Genomic DNA, 17,341 nt, shown 5'->3' with positions numbered 1-17,341 from the left:
TGTTGCCTAAATTTTACAATTTCAAACAAGACCTGACACTTTACATTATCACACAATTTCCACCATTCTTATACAAAGCATGTATGTAGTACTGACACTGACAAAACACTTTAGGCAAATATCAGCATGGTCAAGATAGGGAGTGTACACAACAAATAGTTATACACAGCTGTACTTAGGTCACGCAAGTCCTTCACCAAGCTACAACTGACGTGTGTGTGTGTGTGTGTGTGTGAGTGAGTATGGTTAGTTTCATGCCACGCTCAACAATATTCCAGGTATAAGGCAGCAGTCTGTAAATAATCTGGACCAGACAATCCAGTGATCAACAGCAGGGGCACCAATCTACGTAATTGGGAAGCACTGACATGTGTCAACCAAGTCAGTGAATCTGATCACCCAATCCCAGAAGTTGTAACAAGCATGGATTACTGGGGATCAGCTCTAACCCAAATCTTCAACAGTGCTGTTACATGTGTGTACACTGTGTATATATCAGAAAATCACTTAAAATACAGCGTAAGTATTTATAAACATACATGAATAGTCTCACTAACACTTACGCTCACCTACCCTCGGTACACATCAGTATAATTTGAGGGAGAGCAGATAGGGGTTTATATGTCAGAGTGTAACACAGAAACACTGGGAGATAGGTTTAACATCCTGGTTACTATATTTGACATATGTCACCATTTGTTCGTTTGTTGTAAGTAATCAAGCTTGACCTGACAATTAAGGAACTGCTGTTGTCAACAATAATCCACAATGCTGGTGTCTGATGACATCCAGTCAACCACCAAGCCACAACGTTCTTCAGATTCGCTCACTTTCAAATCACAGACCTTTTCATTATGCAACAATTTGCTAAAATGACACAAGGTTTTAAAGAGACTCATATATAGCTTCATGTATTTGTCAGCTTCACTGATTCTAAGATTTCTTCATTCAAATGATTCACTGTTTTGGAAATGAATGAAGCTTCGACTTCCCCCATGCCTCATTCATCAATTGCCAAGGAACCAGCAGTTTGTAGAAGGAGCAACAACCCTTGGTGTATGGCACAGCAGATTACTTCCTGACAGGGACATATACATAGCCAGGTCCTCTGGGTCAGACAAATCAACAACTGGTCCCACTAAAATACTGCAGTAAATATTCTTTTTTTTCAGAACATTCTATTTACATATTTCCAAGAAAATATGGATCCAAGCCAGTGAAGCAGCAATGCCCAAACCAGAAATTTAGATGTTGTATAAAACCCATTAAACCACTCAGTATACACTTCATGAACACATACATCATACAGTGTTATATCACAACCCAAATTACATGGTGGACTGCACATTACTGGTGCAACCCATGGATACTAGTATGGTACTCACTAACCTAGAAACATAATGGGGTTGAATCTAAGAGCTGCTTTCATGTAGATGTCCACTGAGAGATTCAACTCTTAACAGGGGGAGTGAGTTTTAAGCCACTTTCAGCAATATTCCCGCAATATCATGGTGCGGGGACACCAGAAATAGGCTTTTGACATTGAACCCAGGTCAATTCAATTCAATCTGTCTTTATTTTGTAGTGGAGGCCATTGGACCAGGCTACATTTTTTAGTTAGACAGATAAAATAAATTATACAATATATGTGTATGATACTGCATAATTCATTGGACTAACAATCTCTAAGTTTCATGGCAATGAGTATGTAGACTGCTAACTGTCCTAAACACAATAAGCATGATAAGTGGATGCTTTGATCACGAGGCAACCCACTGTACCCAACACTGCATAAAACATGACAAGATACCTGTATGCACTCTATGAAAGTAAGCACATTACCCATTTCAGTAAATCAATTAATTGGCTGGAATATGTAATATTCATTCGACTTCAAACACTGATCAGGAAGACCCAATATCAGTGCAATTTGCTACTTCAACTTACTGCTCTATATGACAAGGCTAACCAATCCAACTGACTACATGTAAGAAGTCTTTCCTTCACAAGAAGGTTGAAACTTTTACAAAATCTTCTAAACTTTGCTTGTATTTCATCTACACATCCTCTGAATCAAGATTAGGTAAAAATCATAATAATCTATGTATACATGTTTGAGTTCAAGCAGACTCTTTAGAATGAAAAGCATTTACATAGATAAAAGAATGGTACTGCTGGTTCCACTATGCCTCTGTCTTCACCTAAAGGCTAATTGGGACATTTTTCGTGGTATTTATGAGTGCTGTTTCCCTAGTGATGACATGACAAAACAAGCAGCTACAACATGAGGTGAGAATGTACGCACGAGAGGAGCGAGATACATGGGATTGCTTACCACAGGCTCTGGCGCCAACACAACCTGGTTAATAAGTGGCATGTACATACATCATTGGAACATGGGATCTGAAGATTCAGGCTGGGAAACTGTGGACCTTGGTTACAGTCAGGTTTACGCCAGTATTCAATACTACTGGTCATAAGAAAAAGGCACACTGAAATTTAGACTGCATTGACAAATATGAGGTCCATATATACAGTCAAACATGTTAGAAATACCAACAATACTCAGGTATAAATTGGATATATACACAAGATTCCAATATAATATACAACACTGGAAGAATCGCACATGGAGATGATTGTTTTCTGCCAAAGGTTTTAACCAAAGCTGACCTTTTTTCAGTATTTAATGAACCTGAGCATTCTGACTGCTGTGTTGGGATTTTGTGAAAATTTTCTTTTCCAGATAAATAAACAACTGAACGTTCTGCTCAATAGAAAGCAGAACATGTAAGCATATCAAAGCTAATTTCATTGGCATGCAGGGCTCATTAAACACTATTCCAATGTTCATTTGGGGTGTCCTTATGACAGTCAAATGGTTTCACCTGCCGCGCTAATGGAATGTGTACATCCTGGCAATTGAACAGGGAATACTTCTGGCCCTGTCAGTACACAGAGAATGGTTTTGCTGTGTGCTGCAGATACATTATAGCTTCATAGCTATCAGGACATTCAGGATGAGGAAACACCAAATTAGACGAAAGGTCATCAGCTGTCCCAAAGTTTGAGATATTACCCGAAGTGCAACAACAAAAACAGAATTACCTCAAATGAAAGCTGACATTTACAATATATCCTTTTCAAATGACAGGCATTAATATATAACTTGCACATAGGCACCATCTTGCATATGTTCAAATTCTTAAAGTTTCTGTTAGAGCATTTTCAAATCAGAGCGAGTGAGTTTGGTTTTACGCTGCTTTTAACAATATTCCTTCAGATTAGATAGGGCCAACATGATGTAATCACAGAACTGAACTCTCAGCGATGAGTTCAAATGTTTCATGTTGGATACAGATGTGGATTCTGTGTCCTGTTCCTTGATCAATAATAGATGGCTATTCAATGATCAATTCATATTTGGTCAAGTAAGTTGACAAGTCATACAAACATTAAAAAGACCACGAGACTAAGAACACATGTACTCCAAGAGTAACACATATAAACGACAAAGTATCAGAATAACATCTACACACCTGATCATATGACGGTGGCAGATGGTCATTGCTTGCTGGTGCTACTGACGTGGCAACTGTCTCTGCTGGGGCCTGGTCCGGGGTACCAGCCTGTCCTGTACGGTACCTCTCAAACCGCTCGTAACGAAGGAAGACATTGTTCATGTCATCATTCACTCTCAACAACTCATCTGTAGGAAACAGCATGGTGTTAACAGTGCAAACAGTAAATACTGGCGTTTATAATAGATCATTGCACTTGGAAAGGAATAACATATTAAACTATCAACATATTGCAACTGTTTGCCCTGTAACTGCGATCCATTGTTAACATGGTATTGTTTCTAGTATGTATAACAATTGATAGTCCAGCAGACATAAGTTAAAATAAATCTGCTGTGCACCGTAGATCATACCAACTTCAGAGTTACTTCCCTTTGGTTTGAGAACAACAGGGAGGAAAATGGCGAATTTGAACTGATGTCAGCGCAATATTCACTTAATTAACACTATCACAATACTACTGCAACTGTGTGGCAGCACTACTGAATTATCATAGAGATGAAAACACCCCAATGCTCATGCCAAGAAGGCAGATAACAAATAACACCTTCAGCACCAGATGAACCAGTGGTTGATATCAAGAGTAACATCCAATAAACCATGCTACAACAAATAGTAAGTCACCAAGCCTGAAATGTTCGCTGCCTCCAGTAAAAGAATGCTAGGATCATATCGAAACTCAGGTCCAAGTTGGAGCGTGGTGAGTGTCTTACTTGTTACTTCCTCTGTGGCCACATGGTTCAGAAGGTCCACTAATCGGGACTGCATCTGTCTGTTGGTGCGATTCAGTTCCTACAACACAGAAACCTCAACTCAAGTTCTAGTGCTGACCGATAGCCTCTATTTTCGGTGGCTGGGTCATGGGATAGGTGTTCATTGTGTCGGGTCACCCATTTTGTTCTGGGGTGATTGCACACATGTACTAGGGGGTGGGTCAGCAATTGTGTACATGACATGCAGGAAGGGTCACTTACTTTGTACAGAAATTTTAAGGGCACTAATTAACATTATGAATAATGCTGAATTATGAAGTCCCCTATCTGATTGGCCATCTGCCTGACAGACAATTGGATGAGTGACACAGAAGCTAACGAACATCAAATACTCCACAAAGACTCATGAGTGCAGGTACAGCTTTGTGGATCAAACCCCCGTGTTTTGTATCAGATCTAAAAGTCTACACTGGAGGTGTTGTACAAGATACCATCATCTGAGCAGTTTTAGGAAGTGATCAGACAGTTTTGGTGGGTGGTGATGGGACGTACATAAGAAAGACAATATTTTCGTGGATTCAAAGTATTCCCTCTGACATTGAAACAAACAATTAGAATGTTTATGTTTCAAAATACAAAGGAGGTTAACCAGGATCAACTACTTCTAAAGGTCCACATTGACAATGGCATCCCAAGAAAGCCCTACACGAGAGTTTCCACCCAACAACAGCAGCTTCTAGGACAGAATTGTGACTCTGTCAGAAGCGTTCTAAAGTATCAACCACCCACCTGCAGGAGTTCCAGGTCTGATGGGTCACAACTGGTGGGCGTGAGTTCTGTCAACATCTCGGACATCACACGAATGTTTCCAGACACCACCTCCAACTCACGGCGAAGCTTGCCTTGCTGTTCCTGGTTTGGCTGGATGGGTGTGGGTGCCCCACCCACAAACTGGGGGCCAGGGACAGACTGTTGCTGCTGCACTGGTGGTTGCTGTTGTGGCTGTTTCTGGGGGCTCCGCACAGATGTCTGCACAGACATAAATCTTGCAATGAAACTGTCATACAAAACAAACAAATATACTGGACAAAAATAGACCGGGATATTTGTAAATTTTGAAATAATGAATAATCGTGTATTTATTCCTTGACATACTGATAAAATATTAGTCATAAAAATAACAATATCCCATACTTATTTTGTCCAGTATATAACATCTGATTCTTTATACATAAAATTTGAAGGCACTAAACCTTTTTGACCACATCACTCAGTGAATCATATTCTTGAAGCTACTATGTGTTCCATCGTTAGTTGATTTATATGAAAAAGCTGATGAAAATAACCTTGAATCTGTGTGCAGAACAATACTCAAACTTCATACAGACATTATTGGCAGTGTGTATATCCAGATAGTTAATATCATACACTATGGTTAAAGACTGTCTAATGCAATCCAGTGAGAGTATTTACCCTTACTGCTAGGTATTCCTTAACTAAACAAGCAGGCCTAGTATCAGCAATGTACAGATATATACTGAGTTCCTACCGGATTACATCACTTACATATTTATCATTGTGATATCAAATTTATTGCCTAGGTTACATTATTGCTCCATAAAAAGTTTCATTTACTAAAACTTTCTATGATGTGATTTTTCATTTTAATGAAGCATTTACTTCTAAATTTCCACAAAGACATGCTATGCTGTGACATGATGCAAGTGATGATATCAATACCTATATATACCTATATATAACAGCTGGACCAGGATATTGGAATATACCTCCAAACAGTCACTCAAAAAGACATTCTCATGCATGAAAAACAGGTATCTTTGCTAAACTACAATATATTACATGCCTAAATATTAATGAAAAGTTACTTATTCATTCTATTCCTTATGAGTATATTTATGTACATTGTGAGGGCACAGTTTCTCAAGAAGATTCACAAAGCAATAACCATGGTAACACCTAGTTTGCCATTGTTATTATCATGTCAACAGTGTTCGTTCTTTAATTTAATGCATTAAAATACCATGTTATCTTCAAAAACATCAATAGTTTTCCAATAATTAAGTCACACTATGAGAGTCAAATTGTCAGAAAGGCTAATACATAATAGAGAACATAACCAAGATATTATTTCCTTAAAAAGAATTATCTAAAATTCAAAAATGTCTCCAAACCCTTTATAAAATTACCTATTGATAAGTAGCAGAAATCCCGACAACAGCTGATCTAGTGTGGTAGTGTTAATTTCCATCCCTGAGACAGATAACATCCTTGCCCACTCACAGTCTGGTATGAGCATGCATGTCAAATACATTCAATATCCACTGACAGCATCACATAGGATGAGGAACAGGGGAAGTAATCAGGGGAATCACAACCAACATCACTTCATGCAACTACTCATCACTACACAGCATGAATAGTTTGGCATGAAATGCATGTGAACCCATTTTGTTGTACATAACTCTTCATCAAATGATCCAATCGATCTCAAACTTTGCAAATGGATGTTTTGCCAGACAACCTAATCACATTGTAAATCACCAATTTTATGCATTTGTATGAAAGAGTCTGTCTATGTAACTGTCAACAAAGTAAACAGCAGAACCCATTCTGCTTGCAGAGGGAGAGAGCCATTGACCTGTAACAGCACCACTGTTGAAAAATTTTGCGATCGATTGGATCATTGGATAAAGAGTTATTTACAAAAAAACAGGGTGCACATGCATTTCATGCCAAACTATAGAATACAAACTGTTCATTTAGTCTCTGGACCGTTTTTTTCCTGTCCTTGTTTTCTTGTGTAAGTAACCTGTGGATACTTCACACTAGTATGTTCATTCAGGTTTTCTGGTAAGTCTACCCAGAGCTCCTTGCAGCAAGCCTACTTCTCTGCCACAAGCCGGACAGTCAATTCAAGACACTATCTCCATTTTTCATTGGTTTCATTGTTGAAGAGTTCACACATTTAGATAAACATATGTAACAAAGTTTGTAATTTCATCAAGATAAGATCCAAAGCCATGACAAAATGTTTCCATTTGAATATTTCTACATAATTTACAATGGATGTCCGTCTCTAACAGAGATCTAACAGTATTGTCTCTTTCACGTGTACAGATATAATAAACATAATCAAGCAAACAAAATGCACAGTGCACAGAAAGGTTGCCTTTGGTCGTTCTCCTCTGATTTCATAAAGAGTGTGCTTTTAAACAAGAACAAAAATCATGTGCAATAATCCTGTAGCGTTTGTCTAATGCCATGTGATGTTATCACTGTGCCATGTGAGCCAGGTATAGTGTTATATGTGCTGCTATATCTACTCAAAGTGAAAAGACCCAGGTATTCTACTGGCTAGTTTTCATGTATTGTTACAAATCAACCAATCAAGTACATGGACATGAAGGTAGCCCACGGTCTTATTATTTCTATTACAAAAATCATATCTTCACATAAAACCATACATAACACTACAGCTGCCATTCAGTCAAATGCTGACATTTATGACATACACCTACTTTCTCAGACTACAGAGTATCTTTGAAAATAACAGCAAAAATTGGACTGTGAGAGAGCAATCAAACACAGTCCTGCCAAATTTAATGTAAACGATAATGAAAGAAATTTCAATAGCACGAACTACAATAAAAACATAAAGCAAGAAATACAAAGAACCCTGAACCAGATCTGTCACTAGGTGGGTAATGACAGGACCAACTTGATTTGTACAACTGTCTATAGCTACTGGCCAGAAGCCATTTCTGTCTTTGGGAGGGAAAGGAGACACAAAACTGCACCGTCTACACAACCATGCGAATTGTGTGAAAGATGGTTCCAGATCAAATGACAGTTGAATTTGTGATTAGTAACCCCATGCATGCAAAACAAAAACAAATAGCTACAAAATCTAACAATAGTGAAACACAGTATGTCAGTCAAGTAATGTTAATGTGAAGTGACTTGGCATAAACAGTCCCTCAGTATACTAACGGATCTGGCCGAGCTACCCCTGTGTCGGTTGAGAGCTGTTTGTTCTGTTTCGGGGACACTCTGTGTGGACAATGAAGCAAACGCAATAAGCAGCTGAACAACAAAGTACAAATGGTGCCAGCAGCTCCATGACCACCAACGCTGTAGCAACATCACCAACCTCCCTTCACCCAGCATGCCATAAGAACTGTTAAACCATTATGATCATGACATCAAGATGTTGTTGAAATTGATTCTGCATCCAGAATCTGCAAATCAGTTACTGCGATGACCATATCCCCAATAGCTTTAGCATTGTGCAGCAACATTCTTAGAATTAGATGTGCCCATATTTTGGACTTTGCTTCCCATTACTTGTTTCCTGTGTATTTCTCGTACTCATGCAACAGCCTACCCGTGCTGGTGTGTATATAGGCGCCATGTGATCCAGGTCTGTCATGGGGAACTCGATGCCCTTGGACTTGAGCTCACTGTACACCTTCTCCACCTCCTTCAAGTCTGGTGCTCCCCGGAATGCATCTGCCCACGTCTGCAAAAGGTATATATACACCTTTATTCCTCTTAAGATAAATTTGTTGAATTCTGATTAATAGCCAAAGCATACGAAACCACGTAGGCAGATGTGTACGAACTGTTCACCGGTTCAAATCTGTCACATGACACACTACATGGGTAGTACAAATGACCTTGACTGCAGGTGGAACTGCTGATAGTTTCGAAATTTTAGTGACAGCGTACACGATTATAAGTATAAAAAGAGTAATAAAATTGTTGCTATAAACCTCAAATCCCATCATTATTATCATGAAGTAAGCTATCCAAAGTTATCATGGTGAAACATTTTGTGCCTCAGTCTGCCGAAGGTTGAATGTTATTGTTGAAAGACAAGTTAATTAAAAGATTCACGCAGTGTTTTGAAAGAGTGTACGAGAATGTACCCGTAGAATTTTACGGGACTGTACCTGTACACCCTTTCAAACACCATGTAACTAATAGTACATGACTGAATATCAGATATGAATGCCTCTGGCAGATATTATCACCTTACAATGATTCACTCTTCTCTTGTTTAGCTCTAGTACTGATGACTTACCTGTATGAGACTAAGCACCTTCTCTTGCACTGCCTGCGGAGGGTCATTTTTTGGACCAATTATTTTGATGAGTTCATGGAGAAAGTCTTTGTTTGCTACTTGCAGATGGAAGCGCTTCCCACAGTTCTTCACACAGGTCTCCAGTTGCTGGTTAAACCCAAGAGTGAGGGAATGAGAGCACTCGTACATACATTCAAACTTTCCTCAAATCATATCAAACAGTTTTAGAATTATACCCTGAAACTAACGCAACATTCAAGCTCAAACTCAAGCTCAAATTTATGCTTTGTAACCGCTAAAAAAAAAAAGAACAAATCTTACAAAACTTCATTGAGAAAAAATGAACAGTTAGTGAGTTATCCCAAAAAGAAATGAAGGAGCCCACATCTATTTCGACAACAATGCAGCTACATGCCAGAATGTACAAATATAAATAGTTGCAACCAATTATGATTCTATCATTCTCTTCCCACAGAGGTTATTCCTATCATATCTTCATACATAACCACTGTTCTAATACAGCCATATTTTCTGGTTCTCATAAAATCATGGCTTGAATTATCCCCTGTTTTTTATCCAATTCGATGATGTGTCACATTGACTTAGATACAATATGGTGGCCACCACTGACTTAGTTGATCAATGTGCGAAAGACAGATTTGGTATTTCATGCTTCACTGAAATGCAGACAGTAGAGCAATAGAGAGTGCAGGATTCAAATGATAAAATGATTTTGTTGATATGACACTTAAAACATTTGATGGCTAGCTTGTCCCTTGTCAACAAGACTCCACTGATCTGCCATTGTTTTGTCATGACGAAACAGTGGCACATCGTGCTGGGGAATAGGTTCTAGTTTTCCCCAAAGGATATGGACACTACCGAGGCGTTGCGAATGATCACTTAAGACACAATGACACTGATTGCACAACTAAATCTGACTGCAACCAATCACGAATCCACAACACTCGCACCATGAAAGGGCCGTAATTAGAACAGAGGTTACGTAGGAAGATATGACAGGAGTAATCCCTGTGAGAAGAGAATGTGATTTTATATGTTTGTTTTTCTGTTTTCTGATAAACTACCTAAAGTATGAACTTGACTAGCACGACATTCACGTAAACAAAGCTATCAGTGTGTTTTTAAGTGTGGTTATGGTTCACAGGTATATGTTGACCCTAGGCTCAGCACACCTTCATCGCCTGGTCAGTCGGTGCAATCAGGTATTTAGCACCTCAACTCAACCGTAAACAAGATGAAGTCGACAACAAACACTTATTGCCTGATATCCCTAATCAGACTCACATAAAAACATGCAGTCTCTTCATGCCTAAAAAGATGTTAATATCATATTACTTCGGGACGATAAAAGACATATCAGTTTATGAAAGCTCGTAATTGGTGCTGTGAGATGCGTAAATTTGATCAAATGCTATCAGCTGAACTCACCGTGAGTGTGTACATAACTGCGGTATAGTTTTTTCCAACATTCTGAGACAACCTCTTTCTGATAGCCTTGATGGCATCTTTGGGACTGAAAACAAGGGAAAACACAAACATCAGTGATTTCCAATGCGACAAAATGTCATCAGATAAGTTAAAACTAACCACATGTAGTCAAAATATCCATACAGCTAAAATAACCTGAAATTGTCACTCATTAACAAGAAACTGTTAAACACACAACTTACAGTCCATTTGGCTCAAAAGCAGACAGTTGACTGGCAGTCAAGCAGTGCCCCTCTCTGCACACAGAGTCAACAGTGAACTGTGTCAATATTTTAATGATAGTTTGTTAAACAACTTTTTAATTATTAGGTGAAAAAACATCACAGAGTTGGTATGATGTTTTGATTATAATCAGCGGTTCACGGAGTATGTTACACTTATTAGTTTTTGAGTTACATTGCAATTCATCAGTTCGCTTTTGAGCCAAATGGACTATAAGAAATGTTCAGTTTTCAAGACAGTCATAAGAACTACTGAAAAACGTGTCACTAGCTTAACTTAATCTTGAAAAACACTCATCATTGGTGTATTTGCAATGATCGTGACATACCTCACCACTACATGGAACAAACGTTGACAGCTGAATATATACGATATCTGGATATATATACTCTGATAACACTGACAGTAACTAATCTGTCATGAAAACAATCGGAAAAACATTGGAACATAAAAATAGTCAAATGACTTATACTTTGTCTACTATCATGAAATGCTGAAAATATATCATGAAAGCAAGTGAAAAGGGAGGCTGTATGGTGTTCTTTGTCGTCCGATGCTGGAGTCAGCAGTATTCCAGCTGGAACCCAGCAAGATGAGAGAAACACCAACTAAATTCAGTCCTATGTCATCGTTAGGTTTGGCTATGGCACATGTTAGAAAGGATAATGAAGCACTAACACAACCCCAGAAGACCTGAAGTAATCAAAATACTGTCATACAACATATATACATTACAAGTTTCTATGACATGTAAATGATAACAGACACTGTTGACACATTTTCTAGCCTTGGAGCCTACACCATTCTTCCATACAATACGTCACAGTAATTTCTCAAACGTAAACCTACAATAATGGGTTGTGACTCACCTACAAGAGAAAGTAAACCGTATGAACAACAAAACAACCGTATCAGGAAACAAATCTTATTTGACTCACGCTATCAGGAAATGTGTAATATTATGACCATATTGTACACCTACATTTTCAAGTCATACCTACCCTTCATCTGTCTCATTGATGACATCACATACTTCCATAAACAGTCCCCAGTTCTCTGAGGCCTGCGATCCATCTGTGGCTCTCTCTGCAACATAACACACAAACTGATATCATTGACTGAGGGAATGAGTGAGATAGGTTTAATGTAACTTTGACAGCACTCCAGTCATATCAAGCTTGTTACTTTCATGAGAAAGTGCCTGACGTGATGCAGGTCTCAGCATTTACCATATTGGAGTTGAGTATTAATACTATCATGTCACGTCAGCATTATTTCAGCTATAAAGTAACAAGACCAATCTGCATACACAGAATTTAATATACAAAGCTTCAATGATTTGAGCAGACAGTCATGAGTAAAACGACTGTGGCCAATGCTTCATCATCATAAAATGACCTCATCATAACTTGACTGACAACCCTAGTGGGTATAACCAACTGTTTGCTTCCGTTCAAGAAGTTTATTTCTCCTAACATGGGTGTTGCACCCTTTTGGCATATAAGATGGGAGACCTAAGTAGGAAGAAATAAACCAAGCACTGGTATAGTGTTGACAAACCTAGAAACATAATCAGGGCAAACTAGGAAACAAACCCACAATGATATGAATTTGAAGAGCCTAAGGGAAGTAACTCTTCCTATAAAGTTGCAGCATCTTAGATGACAAGACTACCCACATCCATGACTATGAGAACACAGGTGTCAAAACACTCAAGGTCACTGCTACATATGAGCAGACATGAGTCCACTCACTGTAAAACTCTGTTGATAAACATCTGTTACATATGACCAAATCACAACATTGTGAAATTGTCATGTAATAAAATATTTCAAAATATTCAATGAATTTGGAGTATAATGGCTACTTGCCTTACCCGATATGTATTCCAGCCAACACTACATACACAATCTATAGTCCGTATAACTTACACAGTACTAGTAACATAAACATACTTAGGATAGCACAGCCACACAGCTAAAACTGAGAAAAAAAACATCACCCGTTGCTTGTGATGATGTAATTATTTTGTCACATGTTTTGGTTAACCAATGTTTACCATAATTTGATTTTTTTTCCTTTTTCAGCATCACTGGACATCACTTCCATTTTCCTACCACTGAAATTGAGTGGGTCAGAGTTTTAATGACATCGGCAGTATTTCAACTACATTGTCACGAAAACTCCCAATAAAATGCTTCTGCCACAAGAACATGGAATTCTCTTGGAAACATCATGTGACGTTGATCATCATTCACTATTTAGTTTTCTTGACAGTCAGCAAACATGACACTGAACATACTATACAACAGTAGGTGACAGGTCCCTTTGTGACACTGACCTATTAATTAAATCTTGACCATGTGACTCAGTGGCAACATATGTGATACTAACATATCTAACATTGATCTAGGAAGTGTCGCCTCATTAGGATGATTCATAAAGTCAGCATGTACATGTAGTTTGTTTCACATTCTGATTTCTGATGACATGCTTCCAATTAGCTAATGTTTCCAAACCTGACATACTTGGGACCCAACTCCAAAGGCCCCGCCCTTACCATAATGCATAGAGAAGCAAGTCTAGATTTTCTACAGTTGGTTTGTTTGTTTGCTATGTACTGAAAATGATGTTTTTTCAGTGAGTCCATAAAACAGAATTGTACAGTTCACTTGTTTGAAAAGATAGCATCTTAACATTGATTATCACTGTCCCGAACAGTAAACTGTTGATATTGGGCTTGGCAACCTCGTTTCTATCCTTCTATGGCCTTATTGTTCATTGACTTGTAAAAGAGAAACCTACAATCATGAGGTAGAAAATTAAACCGGAATACTAGAGACTATGGACAACTGAAGAGTCAATCTACACATACCCCTTTCATGTAAATAATTAAAAAAAAAACTCAACCAAGTGCTGACTTAATATTAATGAAATATTTTCAATTATCCACAGCCGGTAAAAAAAACATCATTCACAGCATTCTGCATGATACACTCATATTATCAGACCCCGATAGCATACAAATTGAACGTGCACTATACAACGGTATACATACAGCAACAACACCTACGACAATAGGGCACAACCAGTTGCTGCAGTAAGCCGTAGCTCAACACACCACAAGGTTGAAGCTTGCTGGGAAATTCACACCATGATATATAACACATACAATACAGGATATTAACATGGACATTGATGAACCATGGGTATTACAATACATTGCTTGTTAGTTGCACTTGTATTCGTGTTGCAAGGCACTATACATATAATCAGCTGGGAAATGATGAAATTTCTAGATAATTTGTTTGTGTTGCAAGCCGCTATCAGCAATATGGCAGCTATACCACAGAGACCACTAAATAATAAGTCACAGCAATCAACACTGTGCTTGATAGAATGATCAACATCCATTGACTTGCACGCAGCGTGACCATGCGAACCTAGTTCCAGCTTGCTGTTGTTTGATTTTTCTGTTTGTTGCGTGACACACATTTCAGCATTATTCCAGACACATGACAGCATTCTATAAATAATCAGATCTTCACAGATAGTCCTGTAATAATGACATCATACTTACACATGTGGGATACAATGGCATGTGTCAAGCATGACAGACCTGACCACCTATTCCTGTTAGTTGTCCCTCATGGCAAACACAAGCCACTGGGGACTGTATCTAATTTTGAGGTAGTTTCTTCCAATAACCATGTTTTGACACCCTTTGCAACTTTCACCATGTTAATGTGGTTAAGAGATCCATTGTTGACTCTCAAATGGTTAACTTGCAATTATGAACACAGTGTCCTTTGCTAATATGCTGCAGAGTTGTTCACACTAGTAAGTACTGACTCGTGGAAGTCTTAAGTCTCCTTTGTAAGGAAATATACCACTCAAAAAAAGTTAAGGAGCACCTAATCTTTTTCACATGTTAATGTGTCCTATAGTTTCTATTTAGCAGTATTTTGATGGCCACTGAAGAATAATGAATTACATTATGTACAAAGTGTACAAAATGTAATTTGCATTAATGAAAGCTGTAGCTAATGATTTAAGCCTACACAATAATAATCATCATTTTTACACACAAATTATAGCCACTAGGGCTGTTTTCTTAAGAAGCACTAAACTGATTGAGTGGTAAGGTTGGTGCTCTTGGTAGATGCATGTCAATGTATCTCAGTGTATCACAGTGTCTAACATTGGATTGTCTGGATACTGTTTACAATGTCTAAAGGACAAATCAGCAGTTGCCATGGTAACCATGATTAGACTGGAAACTTATAAACTGTGTTGTCTTGACACGACTGGTTTCATAACCAGCTTCATTTTTCACAGCAAGAGGAAAGAAACAATTCGTTGAACTTACAGACCACTGTAGACATGACAAAAACATTATTATTAAAATTGAAATCGTAACTATTAAAACTATCATTTGTAGTCATGACAACAAATTTGTCAACTTTAGTTTGCCATGGTTACCATGGTTACATTCTTTTTTAAACAACATTAAACACCATACACTTACAGTTTTAATATCACTTTTTGTTATAATATCACAGGGACTGGGATAGAGAGCATAGACAATGGGCCATTTTCAGGATCATTAGCCATGTTCTGAATTTCTGGTGTAGCTAGGCCACTTCTTCCCAACCCTTGTTTTTATATCAGATGGTCAGATTCTGGCCAAGCTAGGCTACTTCTGTCCCACAGTTGTTATTTCAAAAGGAGGAGATTGTGGCCTAACTTGGCCACGTCTTTGCCCCTGTTGCTCTTATGTCAAAAGGGGGAGAAAAAGTTATAGTAAACATTAAACTGACAGTATTTTGACGTCAGTGGTGTAGAGATTTGAGTGCATACAAGTTTGATTGGACCACTGCCCTTGTATCAGTTGTAAACTTCCAAATTTTAATGGGTCATTTAAATTCTACTGTGCAAAATGATCCATGGCCCTTGTCCTTCCCAATCTCTGCTACTAGTCACGCTATTCTGATTATCATGTATATGGTCACTATAAGTGCATCGTGTAGATTTACCTCATAAATATACACCACCAAATCAGCAGTAAATAAAACAGAAAATATAACTTGATTACAGCATTAATACACCAGCCGTTTTCACAGTAGGTTTTATCAGAGTGCGTCCAGAAATTAGATATGTAATTCAGATCTTTTGGGTGTGAAATTATCATTACAATCCTGAAAACACAGATTTCTGCTTTAAATCAAACACTGCTCTAGCCTCACTGCTTTCATATAAGTGAAAGCTGGATGAAGCTGGTGGAAAGCAGAAATACATACAATATAGCTAGTGTTACACCAGCCAATTGGCAACAGTCTGCCCATGAGGAAAAGAATATCCATATAACTGGCAATGACTCATAGGCACATGGCTAGCACAAAGATGTCCTGCTTTCAGAAACCATAGTAACAAAGACCTGATAAACAGGTGAGTGGGTATGTGTACTGAAGGCTGGAAGGCTGGGGGAGGGGAGTTAGGACAGACACGTAGCAAGGTATATAACTGTAGGTAAAATACTGATAAACAGACACAGACGCAATTTGTCCACATGGATGACACAGTCATCTCTTGTATACAAGATGGGTGTGATCTGAAACACTCAGTAAAACACATGGTAATAGTGATGTTAATCACTGCAGAAGTAATTAAAATGATAGATAAGCTCATCCCGAGAGGAAAAGAGTTTACACATCTCCTTGTAACGTTGCAATGTCATGTGCACACAGTATACGTTGCCATACTGACTTAGCTGGCCAATGTTCAACATGTTCAACAACTAATTATGTGAAATATATGACCATAATACAGGTGGTTGGTTGTCTACTAGTTCAGCTACTCATCAATATTCCAGCCATATGATGGTGGTCTGTAAAAAAATCAAGTCAGGACGACAATCCAGAGATAAACACCATGAGCATCAATCTACGCTATGGGGATAAGATGATATGCAAGCCTGACTCTTATCCTCTATTTAGCCACCTCTTACAACATGCATGAACTGCTGAAGGCCCATTCTAATCCTATCTTCACTGGTCACAATTAATAATATGCACATAAGTCGGGTATAATACAGACATGTACACAGTGATGTTGATTGGAACAGAGAACACATGCAGATCGAATATTCAAGTAGACAAACGTTTCATCTACGGTTTCATTTTTTTCAACCAGGACACTATTTCATATAT

At 38.2% G+C, this 17,341-nt stretch overlaps 1 protein-coding gene across 4 annotated transcripts in view; it reads right to left on the bottom strand.

The window, feature by feature from the left end:
* Positions 1-17,341, bottom strand: part of LOC137285037 (target of Myb1 membrane trafficking protein-like) — a 50,030-nt gene that overhangs the window by 19,346 nt on the left and 13,343 nt on the right. For 2 of the 4 annotated variants that reach the window (XM_067817220.1, XM_067817221.1), the window contains exons 2-9: positions 12,134-12,218; positions 10,851-10,935; positions 9,399-9,545; positions 8,700-8,834; positions 8,306-8,365; positions 5,084-5,323; positions 4,295-4,373; positions 3,540-3,709 (exon numbers count right to left, since the gene is read on the bottom strand). In XM_067817220.1, the coding sequence (XP_067673321.1) occupies positions 3,540-3,709; positions 4,295-4,373; positions 5,084-5,323; positions 8,306-8,365; positions 8,700-8,834; positions 9,399-9,545; positions 10,851-10,935; positions 12,134-12,218 (1,001 nt within the window). The remainder of the gene's footprint in view (positions 1-3,539; positions 3,710-4,294; positions 4,374-5,083; positions 5,324-8,305; positions 8,366-8,699; positions 8,835-9,398; positions 9,546-10,850; positions 10,936-12,133; positions 12,219-17,341) is intronic. The other 2 variants (XM_067817223.1, XM_067817222.1) reach the window with 1 other exon arrangement.

This window comes from Haliotis asinina, chromosome 5 (genome assembly GCF_037392515.1).
Source record: "Haliotis asinina isolate JCU_RB_2024 chromosome 5, JCU_Hal_asi_v2, whole genome shotgun sequence".
NCBI classification, from domain to species: Eukaryota; Metazoa; Mollusca; class Gastropoda; order Lepetellida; family Haliotidae; genus Haliotis; species Haliotis asinina.
This window is presented reverse-complemented; position numbering and strand designations above follow the sequence as displayed.